Here is a 16195-nt window from a genome sequence, read left to right as displayed (position 1 = left end):
TTGGGCCCTGCACCCCATGGGAGACCAGGAGAAGCACCTGGCTCCTGCCATCGGATCAGCGTAGTGCGCCGGCCGCAGCGCGCCGGCCGTGGCGGCCATTGGTGGGTGAACCAACAGCAAAGGAAGACCTTTCTCTCTGTCTCTCTCTCTCTCTCACTGTCCACTCTGCCTGTCAAAAAAAAAAAAAAAGATGCACACATCCCATGTTGGAGGCCTGCTCTGAGGTCCACCTTCCTTGCCAATGTGCACCCTGGGAAGCAGCAGGCGGTGGCATAAATACTTGGGTCCCTCCAACCCATGTGGGAGACCAGACCGAGTTCCAGGCTCCTGATTTTAGCTTGGCCCAGCCCTGGTTCTTACAGGCATTTGGGAAGTGAATCAGCACATGGAAAATAGTCCCAACACTGTTGTTCTAATTATCATCAACCTCTGAATGCCTGCAAATTAAAAACAAAAAGAAATTTAAAAGTAGCATTTTTCCCTAGATGTCCAGGAAATGGCTTGGACACCTGGCATGGAATATGAGGCATGAAAGATAGTGTCAGAGGTTGCCCCTGGCTTCCAGCTGAGCCCTGGAGGTGATGCTGTGCCCTCCTGTCCTGCTTCCTCAGAAATGTCATTATGATAGACCAGAAAACCTGTACCAAAGGAAGCCTGGGGTCGGGGCTGTGGTGTAGTGGGTAAAGCCACTGCCCGTGACACCGGCATCCCATACGGCTGCCCGTGTGAGTCCCGGCTGCTCCATTTCCAATAGAGCTCTCTGCTATGGTCTGGGAAAGCAGTGGAAGATGGCCCAAGTGCTTGAGCCCCTGCACCCATGCGGGAGACCCAGAAGAAGCTCCTGGCTCCTGGCTTCTGACGGGCTCAGCTCTGGCTGTTGCGGCCATTTGGGGAGTGAACCTGTAGGTGGAAGACCTCTCTATTTCCTTCTCTAACTTTGCCTTTCAAATAAATACAATAAACCCTTTAAAAACTAAGAAATGCTCACCACTTACTTCAGAACACGGATCTCTTTGGTCCACGTATCCCCCACCAGAGTCCGGATCATAACTACATTTACGGTTACAGTGCAGTGGGAGCCAGCAAGTACCCATGCATTTCCAGATAACCCAGGCTGAGGTGCCAGGACGAAGGTGAGCGCTCACATTTTTTCCTGATCTTCACAGTAACACACTCCTTGCTGTCTGGCTCACCAGCAGCCTCTAGCGAGGCGACGCAGCTCGGGACGACCTGAAGTAACTCCATTATCTTGGAATTCTACGATTTGAAAGGAGAGGTGACCGTGACAGTCTGTCCTTGTTGGGGAGCCCCAGGTCAGCCCTGCTGTGGCTGGGCAGGAAGGGCTCAGAAGCAAGTGCAGACAAAACCGACAGGCCCCAGTGCTGAAAGCTGCCGGCCTGGGAGCCCAGCTCTGCCCCTGCCGACCGCACCAGCGCCTGGTACTGTATGGCTATCCGGAGGCCTCCGAGGGCCCGCCAGGGAGTGGAGTCCTCAATGCCCACCCTCATCATCATCTGAGAAAGAATTTAAACAGGGTTTGAAATATTTCAAATTCTGTTAGGAAACATCCCTGGAAATAAGTGGGTTGGATTTATGGAGACTTTAACATCTCAACCGTGTCAGCAAACGAGATTAAAATTCAGAGTGAGAGGGGATGGTGCTGTGGCGCAGCAGGTTAACGCCCTGGCCTGAAGCGCTGGCATCCCATATGGGTGCCGGTTCGAGACCCAGCTGCTCCACTTCCGATCCAGTTCTCTGCTATGGCCTGGGTAAGCAGTAGAAGATGGCCCAAGTCCTTGGGCCCCTGCACCCGCATGGGAGACTGGGAAGAGGCTCCTGGTTCCTGGCTTTGGATCAGTGCAGCTCCAACTGTTGCAGCCAATTGGGGAGTGAACCATCTGATGGAAGACCTCTCTCTCTCTCTCTAACTCTCTTAAATAAATAAATAGGGCCAGTGCCATGGCTCACTTGGTTAATCCTTCGCCTGTGGCACCAGCAAAACATATGGGCACCGGATTCTGTCCTGGTTGCTCCTCTTCCAGTCCAGCTCTCTGCTGTGGCCCAGGAGGACAGTGGAGGATGGCCCAGGTGCTTGGGCCCCTGTACCCACATGGGAGACCAGGGAGAAGCACCTGGCTTCTGGCTTCGGATCAGCACAGCCCCAGCGGTAGCGGCCATTTGGGGAGTGAACCAACAGAAGGAAGACCTTTCTCTCTGTCTCTCTCTCTCTCTCACTGTCTAACTCTACCTGTCAAAAATAAATAAATAAATAAATCTGGGCCAGTGCTGTGGCTCACTAGGCTAATCCTCTGCCTGCTGTGCCGGCACTCCGGGTTCTAGTCCTGGTTGGGGTGCCGGTTCTGTCCTGGTTGCCCCTCTTCCAGTCCAGCTCTCTGCTGTGGCCCGGGAAGGCAGTGGAGGATGGCCCATGTCCTTGGGCCCTGCACCCGCATGGGAGACCAGGAAGAAGCACCTAGCTCCTGGCTTCAGACTGGCACAGTGTGTCGGCTGTAGCAGCCATTTGGGGGGTGAACCAACAGAAGGAAGACCTTTCTCTTCTCTCTCTCTCTCACTGTCTAACTCTGCCTGTCAAAAAAATAAACAAATAAAAATAAATCTTTAAAAAAAAATTTTCAGAGTGAGAACTGGAAAAGCAAAGAGCCCCCTTCTGCCCAGTCCTCGGCCACCACCCACAGCACTGGAGAGGGCAGGACGCTGGAGTCACAGTTCTGCAGAACCAGCGACGCCCACACACTAACACGCCCTCCCTGGGCTGCGGCTAAGACAGAGGGACTGCAGCAGAGGCTAACTTGCTACTTCCCCTCAAGTACTTGACACATGGAAGTGTGCCAGCCAGGTGGCAGCAGGGGACGGGCCTTGGAACACCACCCCAAAAGGATGGGTCCCAGCTCCCGGGGCCTCGGGACCTAGGCCTGCCCACAGGCTTCGGCACAGGGACTCGGAGGCCCCTGAGGGCGGGAGTCCCCCGGCTCGGCAGCGCTCGCACTCACGCGTTCAGCACAGTCCACGGCCGTGCGCTGCCTCTTGTTCATGATGTGCACCGACGCCCCGTGCAGCAGCAGCAGCTCCACCACGAACACGTGCCTCCCCATCACCGCCTCGTGCAGCGCCGTGTTGCCCTTGTAGTTGCAGGCGTTGATGGCGGCCCCGTGCTGGGGGAGGGAGGGCTCACGTCAGCACGCGCGCTGGGGAAGGGGGACGCGGGGCCCGGCGGGGAGCATCTCCTAGTCGCTTCAGGTGTCGCGGGGAGAGTGACCCTGGGAAGACAGGCTCAGGCACAAAGGCACGGCCTGCGGCACCCGGGGCTAATGCAGAACACGGCAGAAGCGAGGACAGCTGACGCCCACGGGGCACCTGCAGCCCCACAAAGCCAAGGCTTGGATAAGCAGGACAGTACATGGAAAACAGCCGAACAGACTGGGCTAAATGACACGCATGTTTGAAGGCCACCGAGATGAGCTGCCTTTGAGTAACGTGGATTGGGACAGGTTGGTTTTCCCCTGCTTCTTTAAATTCTTTGTTCTAAAGTCAACACCGTTTTATCAAGAACCAGGACAGGGCCAGCGCTGTGGCACTGCAGGTTAAGCCTGTGACACCAGCATCCTGTATGAGTGCCCGTTCGAGTCCCAGATGCTCCACTTCCAATCCAGCTCTCTGCTAATGGGCCTGGGAAAGCAGCGGAAAATGGGCCATGTGCTGGGTTCCTGCCACACATGTGGGAGACCTGGATGGAGTTCCTGGCTCCTGGGTTTGGCCTGGCCCAACCCTTGCTGTTGTGGCCATGTGGGAAGTGAACCAACAGATGGAAGATCTCTCTTTCTCTTTCTCTCCCCCTCTGTAACTCTGCCTTTCAAATAAAATAAATAAACTTTTTTTTAAAGACTTATTTATTTTACTTGAAAGTCAGAGTTACACAGAGAGAGGAAAGGCAGAGAAAGAGAGAGGTCTTCCATCAAATGGTTCACTCCCCAATTGGCCACAACGGCCGGAGCTGCACCAACCCAAAGCCAGGAGCCAGGAGCCTCCTCCGGGTCTCCCATGCGCGTACAGGGGCCCAAGGACTTGGGCCATCTTCTACTGCTTTCCCAGGCCATAGCAGAGAGCTGGACAGGAAGTAGAGAAGTCGGGTCTCGAACCAGCAGCTATGAGATGCTGGCGCTTCAGGCCAGGGTGTTAACCCGCCAGCCCCAATAAATAAATCTTTAAAAAAAAAAGGGGGGGGAGCTGGAGCTGTGGTGTAAGGGTAAAGCCACCACTTGCGACGCTAATTTGTGTCCCGGTTGCTCCTCTTCTCATCCAGCTCCCTGCTAATGGCCTAGGGCTTGCATCCTGCCACCCATGTGAGAGCCTGGATGAAGCTCCAGGCTCCTGGCTTTGGCCTGGCCCAGGCCCAGCCATTGCAGCCATCCGGGTAGTGAACCAATGGATGGAAGCGCTCGCTCTTTCTCTCTCTCTCTCTCAGTCTCTCTCTCAATCTCTGTGTGTATGTGTGTGTGTGTGTATCTAACTCTGCCTTGCAAATAAAAAGGAAGAGGAAGACAAAGGAGCACTGGCAACCCACACTTCAGGTCACAGCACCCCCAGAGGAAACGAGGTGAGGCCCAGGCCTTCAGCCACAGCAGTGTCTGTGTCCCCGACGGAGCAGTGCCGACGCTGAGGCGCCAGCCCAGGCCCATCGGAGAACGGCGGGCGGATCGTGTTCATGAGCCCCGTCCCCGCTCGGCGCCCCTGGCACTGGCAGGAGCCTCGGCCGGCAGGGCTGGGGGGGACCCTTACCTGCAGCAGCAGCGCCGCGACGTCGTGATGGCCACCGGAAGAGGCATAGATGAGGGGTGTGTTCCCACTCCCGTCCTTCGTGTTGGGTTTCGCGTGAGAATCCAACAGATACTTCACCACCTGGACCGGACAAGAAGTCTCAACTCCAACGGGAATGCGCGGCAGCCGGGGGTGGGGGCTGGGTGGGGGAACTCCTCTAACTTGGGACCCTGCTGACGTTTCTCCAGGCTTTCGGGGAAGGCTCTGCACGGGGCCTCGCCTGCGGGAAAGGAGGCGGCTGCAGGCCGAGGGTGAACACGGGTGAGGGCTCCGCCGGGCACTCAAGCTTTCATTTCAGCTCCGCACCCACGCTCTGCAGAGGCGGGAATAGGACCCATTTCACAGATTAGGAAGCTGATGCTCCAAGCGCTGTGCTGGGTGTTGATGAGATGGGAGGCCTGAATGATAGTCCCTCTCTTCAAAACTCTGACAGAGGAAAATGAAGGCATACACACAAAGACCATTTTCTAAAAGTTCATCATTCAAAAACTATTTCGTGGCTCCTTCTATGGTGCCCCGACTGTACTAAACTGTCTGGCAGAAGGAGTAGAGGACTCTGGGTAGGGCCCTTGATGACCAACCCCAAGCACAGGAGCCAGCTCTCGCTGGGGTCAGAGGTGAATGACAACACAGGAAAGGAGCTGGCTCTCCCAGGGAGCACCGATCTCTCCACCGCGGGTGGAGGGCCGTGCCAGGTGCTGGGGGAGGAAGTGTGCCCATGCTCTGGGCCAGCCACCCCCCGGGGGCAGAGCCCGTGCCTGGAAGTGGCCCTTCTGGCAGGCCAGGTGCAGGGGGGCGGCCTGGCTCGCGGTGCTGGCACCGACACAGGCACCATGCTTCAACAGAAGGGGCACGAGGTCCGCCCGACCGTGCAGGGCGGCGACGTGCAGCGGGGAGCAGCCGTCCTGGTTGGTCACGTTCACACCAAGCCCACTGGCGGGAACCTTTGCCAGCTTCTAGAGGGGGCACAAGACAGAAACAGAAATGTCATCAGTATTCAGGAAGTCAGGCCGAAGGAACTGAACTCATCTGTCCAACAGCTCCCTGTGCAAAACTGGAGAGCCCAGTGGGACCCAGACTCACTGCGCCCAGGTGAACCCCTATTTTAGAAAGGTTCATCACAGCCAATGACGGGCTTCCACGTGCAGCAAAGCCAGCCCCTTCCAGGCTGCACCAGCATGCTGGACAATTCCCTGGAAACCAAGTCTGGTCCATAAATGGTCCTGAAATGACTGGACATCCATAGATGGAAACACTCTATGTCAGTCCTTACCTCACAGCAAATACAAAAGTCGACGTGCCTCCCCAGGGACGGGCCTTTGGTCAGCTGACCCAAGTCAGAGTGCCTGGGCCAATCCCTGGACCCGGCTCCTTAGCCGAGCTTCCCCCAGGGCAGACGCTGGGAGGCAGCGTTCTGTGGCTGAAGCAGGTGGGTCCCTGCCACCCACAAGGAAGAACTGGGTTGAGTTCCCAGCTCCTGACCTCAGCCTGCAGCTGCAGGCACTTGGGGAGTGAGCCAGCAGACGGGAGCTCTGTTTTTTTGTTTTTTTTTTTTGTCTCTCTGCCTCTCAAATAAATAAAAATTATAAAAATAAAAAATAAGGGGCAGGCATTTGGCATAATGCTTAAGTCAACACAAGTGTGTGTGTGCGTGTGTGTGTGTGTGTAAAATATGATCTCATTTACATAAAAGTCTATAAAACATGAACTAATTCATTTTTAAAATTTTTTAAAGACATTCATTTGAGATAGAGCTATAAACAGAGGGAGAGACAGAAAGGTCCTCCATCCACTGGTTCACTCCCCAAATGGCCACAACAACTGGAGCTGGGGTGATCCGAAGCCAGGAGCTTCTTCCAGGTCTCCCACGGGGGTGCATGGGCCCAAGCACTTGGTCCATCCTCCACTGCCCTCCCAGACCACAGAGAGAGCTGGATTTGAATAGGAGCAGCCGGGCCGCAAAACGGTGCCCAAATGGGATGCTGGCGTTTACCCGCTACACCACAGAGCCAGCCCTGAACTAATTCATTTTTTAAAAAGATTTAGCTACTTATTTGAAAGGCAGAGTGACAGAGAAAGAAAGGAAACACAGCAGAGATATTTTCCATCCGCTGGTTCACTCCCCAAACACCCAAAACAGTCAGGGCTGGGCCAGGGGAAAGGCAGATGCCAGGAGCTCCCCCTGGGCCTCCCACATGGCTGGCAGGTACTCAAGTAATCCAGTCATCATCTGTTGCCTCCCCCCGTTACATCAGCCAGGAGCTGGATCGGAGGCAGAGTAACCGGAACTCAACCGGCACCGACAGGAAGGCAGCATCACCAAGCAGCGGAGCGACCCACGGAGCCACAGCACTGGCTCCATAGCAAAGCTTTTTTTTTTTTTTTTAAGCAAGGTAGCATTATTTTGCAATTCAAGGAAAATACCAGTCTATCCGTTTGGGAAGGTTAAATTCATTTTCCTAGTATGGGACATCTGCATCCATAGTGAGACAGCTAACACACAAGGACATACTGTATACATCACACAATTTACAGCCGCTCAAAAGAAAATGAAATACTTAACAAAACATAGACTCTGTATGCTAAAAACCACAAAATGTTGATGAAAGACACCATAGAGGACTAAAATACTTGGACAGTGAAATACTTCACTAAAGACAATATACAAAGAAGTTATTTCTACCCAAATTGATCTAGAGTTTGTTTGAAGATTTATTTATTTGAAAGGCAAAATGACAGGGAGAAATGGGGTTCGGGGAGAGCTGGGAGGTGACAGAGAGAGAAAGAGAGAGAGGTATTTTCTATTTGCTGGTTCACTCCCTAAATGGCCACAACAGCTTGGATTAGCCAGGCTGAAAAAGCCAGGAGCCTAGAACTCCATTTGGGTCTCCTGTGTGAGTGGCAGTGGCCCAAATCCTTGGGCCATCTTCCACTGCCTTCCCAGGCACATTAGCAAGAAGCTGGATTGCAAGTGGGGCAGTCGGGACTTGTACCAATGCTCATATTGGATGCTGGTGCCGGCGTTGCAGACGCTGGCTTAACCTGCTACATCACATCGGCAGCACCAGATCCATAGTTTTAATGTAATTCCCACGAAAATCCCAGCAAGTGTTTCTTCAGACAGACACAAAGTTACTCTAAAACTTAAATGGAAGGAGCAGGCATTTCGTGGCTGAGATCCCTGCATCCCACAGCAGAGTACCTGGGATGGGCAGCTCCTGACTCCAGCTTCCTGCTAACCCAGACCCTTGGAGGCACTGGGCTCCTACCGCCCACGTGGGAGAGACCTGGATTGCATGCTCGGCTGTGGGCTTCAGCCCGGCTGATGTGGATTTCTGAGGGGTGGCCAGCGCCTGGAGCTCCCTCTGTCGCGCCCCTAAATGAACTAACCAGCGTAGTCAATAATAATAAAGTATGTATGACAAGGCACAGGCACGGGAACAGCTCACACTGTCCTGGCAGAGAGGAATGACTTGGGAGGAGTCAGCCACCCTCCGCGGGTCAAAGCTGCCTCTCCAGTAACAGGAATGAAGACAGGCAGGACGTAGCGGTGGGGGGACGCAGAGCCTGAAGACAGACCCATGCAATCCAGGGTCCACTGAGGCCCCTGGCGGGTCAGCGGGGGGAGGGGCAGCCTTTCCGACAAGCACCGCTGCACCAAGTGGGCACCAGTGGCCAGAAGAAACAGGCAAGATAAAGCTCAACCGGAATCTCACACCTTGACAGAAGTTACCTCAAACTGGATCAAGGACTTAACTGGGAAATGTACAAGTAGCTTCCACAGCTGGATCCATACTCGTGGTGGCTTCTCTCCAGCCTGGGCTAACAAGGAATCCCCATGGCAGCTCACAGGCTGCCTGTTAACAGGCACGCAGGGAGGATGCGGCTGAGAAGCCCAGAGCTTTCCCGAGGGAGAGATGAACGTGCCCCACCCCCCCACCAGCAGCAGCAGGCGCGAAGCCAAACCTTACCTTCTGAGCAGGAGCACACTTGGGGCACTGGCACAGCGGGTGGCAGAATTCAAGATCCGCGGCGCTGCCGGCACCCTCCGCCTCATCCAGGTCCTCCTCTGTCCACTCCAAAAGGTAGCGCACCTGGGGTTCAGAGCGGGGAGAAACAAGAACTTAGCATTCACCCCGGGCAGGCCACGGTGTCTTACACACACATGCACACGCACACACAGGCGCACACTCTCCTTCCTTCATTCCTTCCTCAGCCACGGAGCCATTTACACGGCGTCTGCTACCCTGTGGACGCCAGGTGCGGCTGAGCTCAGGCCCTTCTAGGTCCTCCTAGTGGGGACCCAGAGAGCCGAGGCGGCCACTGTCACAGCTGACGTCAGAGGGAACTTTCTTCTACCTTACAAAGGGCAGGCAGGGCGGCCGCAGTGACAGCCAACACCCTGGGCCTCCCGTGGGACCTGCTCAGACGCTTGTGCCAGCCTCTGCCCTCTCAGCTGACAGAAGCACACCGAATGGCCAACAGCTGCTCCAAGGGTGCCCGGCTAAGCACACACAGGCTCCCCGACTCCACGCTGGGGCTCCTTCCACTGTAACACACCAGCCATGCACGGGAACATTGAAAAGAACTCCAAACAGCCCAAATGTGTGTCCTAGCAAAGACTAGTTTTTAGAACACGCAATTTGAGAAACAAAAACAAAACACGTGTCTAGACCTGGCTCTAAGTGCTGAGCAGCCAGGCGTGACGCAGGGTGCTGGGGACAGCCCAGACGACAAATCCTCCTCCCCGGGGCACTCCCTGCAGAGCAGGGCCACGGAGCACAGAGGACAGGTGGGCTGGGGAGCGATGGGCAGGTGGCACCTTGGTTTAGGTGTGGACCCCAGGCACTGGGCAGTTGGTCTCTACCTGGTGCCTTTGTGAGCGGCCTCAGCTCCCTGCCTGCTGGTCCCCGGCAGGAGGAAGTGCAGACACCAGGGCACAGGACAGCCATTGCTTCCCCACGCATGCGGTGCCAAGGCTTCCACCGGGGAAGCCCCCAAAGAACACTGGGTCCTCCTGGGGCCGGTCTCATGAGCAGCAACCCAGCATCAGCCTGACTTCCCCTAGCCCCAGGAACCACGGGTCGACCTGATGGACCAACAGGGGCCTCTGGGCAATGCAGTGACAATGACATTCAGATTCCTGATATCCCAGTGATTTCTGTGCAAACCCCATCATTGCTGGACAGCTCCCTCTTCATACAACTGACTCAGGGCTCCTCCATCAGAAGCCAGAACCAGCCTGGGAAACCATGCACAGGAACCTCACGCGGGCTGCCTCCCTGCCCACTTAAGCCTACCAGGTGTGCCCACCACCCAGCAGTGATGGTTCGGACAGATGCAGTCCCTCAAGCCGCGACACCCTCTCCAGGTGCCAACTCCTCTCATCCAGTCACTCGGACCTGCCCACAGCTGCTGCAGGACCACGCCAACACTGGTGGTCTCTGCCCTTGCCTCCACCACCTTCTGTCTCCCCAGAGCCCTGCCTGCTCTCAACACCAGGCCACCTGCCTTGCTCCCCGGCTCGAGGGTCTGGCTCTGAGCCCCTGCACTTGGCTGGCATTCCTGCCAACCTCTCACCACACTCCTGCCACAAGAACGGCCAAAGCACTGGGACCATGCTCACGACCCTCCTGCCAGTCCCCAGCAGCACGCGCTCCTCAGAGGCGCCACAAGGGGGCAGCTGCGGGAACCCGAGCACACGTCTCAAAACTCACCATTTCCAGATCGCCATCAGCTACCGCTCTTAGAAGTTTTTCTACCTTGAGTAAAGGAAGCGGAATGTTAGAAACGTGATTTTAGTAATGAAATACTAATGGAAGTACAAACCCTCTGCAACCCTAGCAGCTCTCATGAGTCTCTTCGTTTGTGGCGTTTAAGTGTCTCATTTAGCGTCTTTCCAACATTCCTACACCTGCCCAGCCGGCACATCCCAGGAGGCTGCTAGCATGCAGAGGACTGGCTGTCACTTGAGATCTAGGATGCGTGAGCATTACTCACGTGGGACGATGAAGGGGTCAACTCAGCACTCGTGATCCAGGGGACAGTGCCACGCGGGCGGCCACCCCTCCCATCCCATGAAGGTTTCAGGTCCCCATCACGGCAGGCCATGTCCCCTGGCCTGCCTTGCTGTGGTGCTGCATTGATCGGGCCCTCTGAGAGCAGGCCATGGCTCAGGGGTCCAAGGAGAGAGACACTGGGGTCGACCCGTGAGAACCAACCCCGCGTGGTGTGGCCACACTGCCCAGTGACCGGTCTACTGGGCTGACACTCAGACAGACTCTAAGTTAAATGAGGCTTTTACAAAACGCAGTGTGTGCTTGCAAGTCAATGCTGGCTGGCACAGACTTTGCAAGAAGTGAGAGTTACTAACGGTTACTGACTGGAATGCTGTGGGGGTGGAAGGTGGAGGGCAGAGAACACACTCTTACGGATCTGAAGTCGGGGACCCACAGAAGATTCCTGCGCCCCACCCCCCTCAGCCCCCTCTGAAACACACGCACGCCACACCCAGCCAAGAGCTGCTCAGGGAACAGACCATGGAAGGCAGCACGAGTACAGAGCAGTCAGAGACGCAGCTGCCCCAGCAACTGGGGGGCAGCCGACCAGGCAGCCCTTGAACTGGCCGCCGTGACAGCGGGGCCGCACGGCGTCCTCTGCCTTCCAGGGGGAAGCCTCACCTCTCTGTAGTCCTTCTTGGCCTCCTCCTGCCTGGAGCTCGCTGATGCCGACGAGAAGCTGGAGCTGGAGGAGCCCTGGCTGATGGAGTCCCCGGAGCGTGGAGGCGACTGCTCAGGGCCCTGCAGCGGAGCCAGACGGGGGGGGGGGGATGAGGAGTGACCCACACGCTCGAGGAGCAGCGGAGAGGTCCTCGGTCCCCAGGGAGCTCACTCACCTCAGCGGACTTCTGCCGCCTGTCGAAGGATGGCTGACGGGCTTCCAGGATGGCCAGAATCTAGGTGGACAAAGGGGACACGAGAAGCCCCGAATGGGAAGGGCAGCAGCAAGCAGCACCACCTACTCCCCACCCCATCCTCAACAGCCGCACAGCAAGAGCATGACGTCCTGTGGGGCAGCTACAACCCCGCGGAGAAACCAAGACCCCAGTGGGCGGGAACCCACTCAGGACGGCGAAGGGCTCCTCCAGGGCTCCGAGGACAGGAGAAGCCCAGGCACAGACGGGGCCTCCATGGCACCCAGGCCTGTCCACATACATGAGTGTGAGCTTTCTGAACCCACGGGTCTACTCAGGGCCGAGCCAAGGGTCCTGCACCTTCCCTCTGCAGGGGTCTCTGTGGAAGGGTCTCTGGCTGGAGCCAGCTCTGTCCCAGGCCAGGGTGGCCAGGCTCAGCCCGGGGGTTCGGGGCAATGTGGCCGGGACCCCTGGGTGCAGGGGAAGGATGGGACTGTTCAGAAAGTGCTCCTGTGGGCCTTTTGCTAAGTGCTGTCACCCCCCACGCACACACAGGGTAGACAAGGAGCACAGGAGACAGGGTGTTGGGTGTGCATAGACAGCGGGGATGGTTTCATGGGAACAAACTTGACTCTAAACTCATCCAGTTGCATAAATTAAATATGCACAACTTTTTCTAGATCAGTCACATCTCAATATAGTGTTTTTTTTTTTTTTTGAGAAAGAAACTGTAACGTTCCCAGATTTAGATGGTGACCAAGCTGAAATAACTCCCTAGCAGAGAGCTGGAATCATCAAAGTGATGCAGCAAAAGTGAAACACTGGGCCCAGCATCTTAGTGCAGAGGGTTAAGCCGCAGCCCGTGATGCAGCACCCCCTGCTGGAGTGCTGGTTTGAGTCCCAGGTGGTCTGCTTGTGCCCTAGCTCCTTGCTGATGCACCTGGGAAGGCAGCGGAAGATGGCCCAAGGGCTTGGTCTCCTGCCACCTACATAGGAGACAAAGGTAGAGTTTCAGACTCCTAGCCTCAATCTGGCTTAGCTCCAGCTGTTGCAGCCACTGGTGGGGGGGGGGGGGAGCAAAACTAGCAGATGGAAGATCTCTCTGTTGCCCTGCCTTTCAAATAAATAAAATAAAGCTTTTTAAAAAATCTATAAGGCAGAGAGTCAGGCCCGTGAACAGGAGGAGTTAGAGACCTGCTTTAGACAGAATCGCTGATGTGATGCTGGGGTGCCTGTGGCAGTGGCGGGGGGTGGGGAAGCCTGCATCTCTCAGGGGCCCTGCACCCACCAGAGCCGCTCCCCTGCCCCTGCCCTTGCCCTTCAGGTTGCAGAACTGTGTTTCCAGAAATTACACCCAGGGAGAGGTGACAGATCACTTGTGAGAGAAAGCTACACGCAATGACGTTCAGAATTGAATGAGAACAAAGCTCGTGGCGCCCAAGAAGCGCTGGGAACACAGGGCTGTGGCACACTCTGCCTTCAGTCCCCATGCCCACAGCCTCCTTCCTCGTGTGGAGCTGCTGTCCCCTCGCCACCCACCCCGTGTGCTGGGAGATCACTGGCACTCTGAGGCTGCAGACAATATAAATAAGTAAAACCCATTAGCAGTGAGCTCCCAGATGCAGCTGAGACGGTGGCGACCAAGCTCCACCCTCAAGCACGGATGCCGTTTGTCCCACAAGGCCAGTCTGACAACATTCATTTTGGCAAGGTCATGCTGTGGCCGGAGAGGGAAGAGCTACCTTGGAGTTTAAGGCACAGGTGAGTGGCGTCTCTCGCAGTCTGTTCTGGGCGTCGGTGGGGGCTCCATTTTGCAGCAGTGTCTCTATGATGCCTTGGTAGCCCCAGCGTGCGGCTATGTGCAGGGGGGTGTCTCCCTTCTCGTTGCCGATGTCTAGTCTGCGTGACTGCGCGTCATAGTAGACCAAAGCCTTCACACACTGCAGAGAAACCGGGACATGGGCCCACTTAAGAACCTGCCAGCCCTCGGCCACGTCTGCGCTGTCTCCTTGCCCTCAGTCCATTTCCCAGGTCGGCCAAGGCGCCACCCCCAAGCAGTGTATAGCGAGACATACTTGGGACTCAAGAGGGCCACACTACCTGACTACTATTTTTAAAGAGGATCCAAGTGCCACTCAATGAGAAATAGTGAAAAAACAAAAATGACGTCTCCGTGCGCAGCCGGTTGCCAGAGCAGCCTGAGGCCACCATCCCCTAGAGGGCCCGCGTGCAGGACTGTCCCCTGGCCTGCAATGGCCCTGGGCACTTGGGTTTGGGGACTGTTCCCACAGTTCCCTCACTGGGCCTCCACAGCTCTGCATGGCAGGCGGCTGAGGTCGAATGAGTGCTCGCCTTTTGGGAGCAGGCACTCGGGCACACGCTGGGCACAGGGTGCTTCCATGACAAGCCTCAGCAGAAGCGTGGGCCCGGGTCTCTAAGGTGCGCCCCTGGGAGGCCATGCTTCCCACGTGAGGCACAACGCACTCTGCAGGGAGGCAGCACACACATCCTGGTGACTCCACGGCCAGGGACTGCTGGGAGCTCGCCCAGTTTCCTTGACGTGCTCCATGGGCCTTTTCCCTTGGAGGCTTCTGCTCTGCAGCCTTCCACTTTAATAACCCATAACTGTGGGCGCAGCGATGCCTGGTCTCGTGAGTCCTCCCAGCCAATCACTGACCCTGGGGTCGTCTTGGGAGAGCCTGGCACAGCACCCATGATAGATCACTGCGCAGCTATTAAAGAAGGGGCTGGATCCACACTGGCTCACCTGGAGCATTCCCACAATGTGGTCCCAGGTTAGGACAAGCGTAGGGTATGAGCCCATTTTTGTACATCGACCACCTACCCAGCCTAGGTGTAAATCTGTGTGTATGAAGCTGTGTAAGCACCTATGGAGAGAAGCGGCATGGAGAGCAGGTAGGAAAAGTCACACACACATAGTGAAACAGTCAGTGGGCCGGCGCCGCGGCTCAACAGGCTAATCCTCCGCCTTGCGGCGCCGGCACACCGGGTTCTAGTCCCGGTCGGGGCGCCGGATTCTGTCCTGGTTGCCCCTCTTCCAGGCCAGCTCTCTGCTGTGGCCCGGGAGTACAGTGGAGGATGGCCCAAGTACTTGGGCTCTGCACTCCATGGGAGACCAGGAGAAGCACCTGGCTCCTGGCTTCGGATCAGCACAGTGCGCCGGCTGCAGTGCACTGGCCGCGGCAGCCATTGGAGGGTGAACCAATGGCAAAAGGAAGACCTTTCTCTCTGTCTCTCTTTCTCACTGTCCACTCTGCCTGTCAAAAAAATAAAAATAAAGAAAGAAAGAAAGAAAGAAACAGTCAGTGAAGAGAAATGAACACGTACAAAGGTAAGAACCAGATGGTGGCAGCAATGAATAGAAATGATTTAATTTCAAGACCAGTTACTGAGCAATTAAGTTTCAGATTTGTTACTTCAATACAAGCAGCTATAATACATTTTAAAATGTTTTCAGCTTTCACAAATTACCTCCCCAGTGTTCCAATAATTATCAAAACAGAAATGCAGCACTGGGGGCAGACACCTGCCCTGGAGGTTAAGCCGCCAGTCGGGACACCCATGTCCTCAAGGTGCCTGAATCTGTGTCTTGACCACACTCTGGCTCTAGATCCCTGCTGATGAGCAACCTGGGAGACAGTGCAGGTCCTGGCTCCTTGCCACCCACCTGGGAGACCTGGATCCAGTTCCCAGCTCCACTGCAGGCATTTTAGGAATGAACTGGTGGATGGGAGTGTGCACCCTCACACACACGTGCTCTCTCTCTCTCTCTCTCTCGCTTGCCCTCCCTCCCTCCATCCCTCTTTTTACCTCTCAAATAAATAAATAGGGGCTGGTGCTGTGGCACAGTGAGTAAAGCCATCACCTATGGTACCAGCATCCCGTATGAGTGCAGTCAAGTCCCAGCTGCCCCACTTCCGACTCAGCTCCCTGCTCATGTGCCTGGGAAAGCAGCAGAAGGTGGCCCAAGTGCTTTGGGCCCCTGTACCCATGTGGGAGACCTAGAAGAAGCTTCTGGCTCCTGACTTCGGATCAGGCCCAGCTTCAAGTGTTGTGGCCATTTGGGGAGTGAACCAGTGGGTGGAAGACCTCTCTCTGTGTGTTTCTCTCTCTCTCTAACTCTGCCCTTCAAATAAATAAACAAATCTTAAATAAATTAACCAAAACAAGATAAACAAAAACAAAAAACCACCATTAAACTAATCAGAAATCCACATTTCTCCACGAGTGGGGGTGGGGTGGGGGGACAACAACTGGGGACCAGCAAGTGCCACTCACGTCCTCGTGGCCGTAGGTGCAGGCCAGGTGGAGAGGGGTGTTGCCGTTGTTGTCCTGGGTGTCGGCGCTGGCCTTGTAGTGCAACAGCAGCAGCTTCCCAAGGAGAGAAGAGGGAGGGTGAGCCCCCGCGGTAAACACGCACACGGC

General features: G+C 55.9%; 1 protein-coding gene across 28 annotated transcripts in view; it reads right to left on the bottom strand.

Annotated features, from left to right (window-relative positions):
* The window catches only part of ANKRD27 (ankyrin repeat domain 27), a 55251-nt gene that overhangs the window by 3772 nt on the left and 35284 nt on the right, over window positions 1-16195 (bottom strand). For 16 of the 28 annotated variants that reach the window (XM_089318715.1, XM_070063570.2, XM_070063557.2 and 13 more), the window contains 10 exons: window positions 16049-16141; window positions 13492-13689; window positions 11732-11791; window positions 11517-11636; window positions 10554-10598; window positions 8808-8930; window positions 5595-5792; window positions 4798-4917; window positions 3012-3173; window positions 1146-1257 (listed from right to left, as the gene is read on the bottom strand). In XM_089318715.1, coding sequence (XP_089174841.1) covers window positions 1146-1257; window positions 3012-3173; window positions 4798-4917; window positions 5595-5792; window positions 8808-8930; window positions 10554-10598; window positions 11517-11636; window positions 11732-11791; window positions 13492-13689; window positions 16049-16141 — 1231 coding nt within the window. Of the gene's footprint in view, window positions 1-995; window positions 1258-3011; window positions 3174-4797; window positions 4918-5594; window positions 5793-8807; window positions 8931-10553; window positions 10599-11516; window positions 11637-11731; window positions 11792-13491; window positions 13690-16048; window positions 16142-16195 lie in introns of all 28 variants that reach the window. The other 12 variants (XM_070063565.2, XM_089318722.1, XM_089318721.1 and 9 more) reach the window with 2 other exon arrangements.

This window comes from Oryctolagus cuniculus, chromosome 18, assembly GCF_051225735.1.
Source record: "Oryctolagus cuniculus isolate XC-2025 breed Fujian yellow rabbit chromosome 18, ASM5122573v1, whole genome shotgun sequence".
In the NCBI taxonomy this organism is placed as follows: Eukaryota; Metazoa; Chordata; class Mammalia; order Lagomorpha; family Leporidae; genus Oryctolagus; species Oryctolagus cuniculus.
Note: the sequence above shows the minus strand (reverse complement) of the source record. Positions and strands in the feature narration are given on the sequence as shown.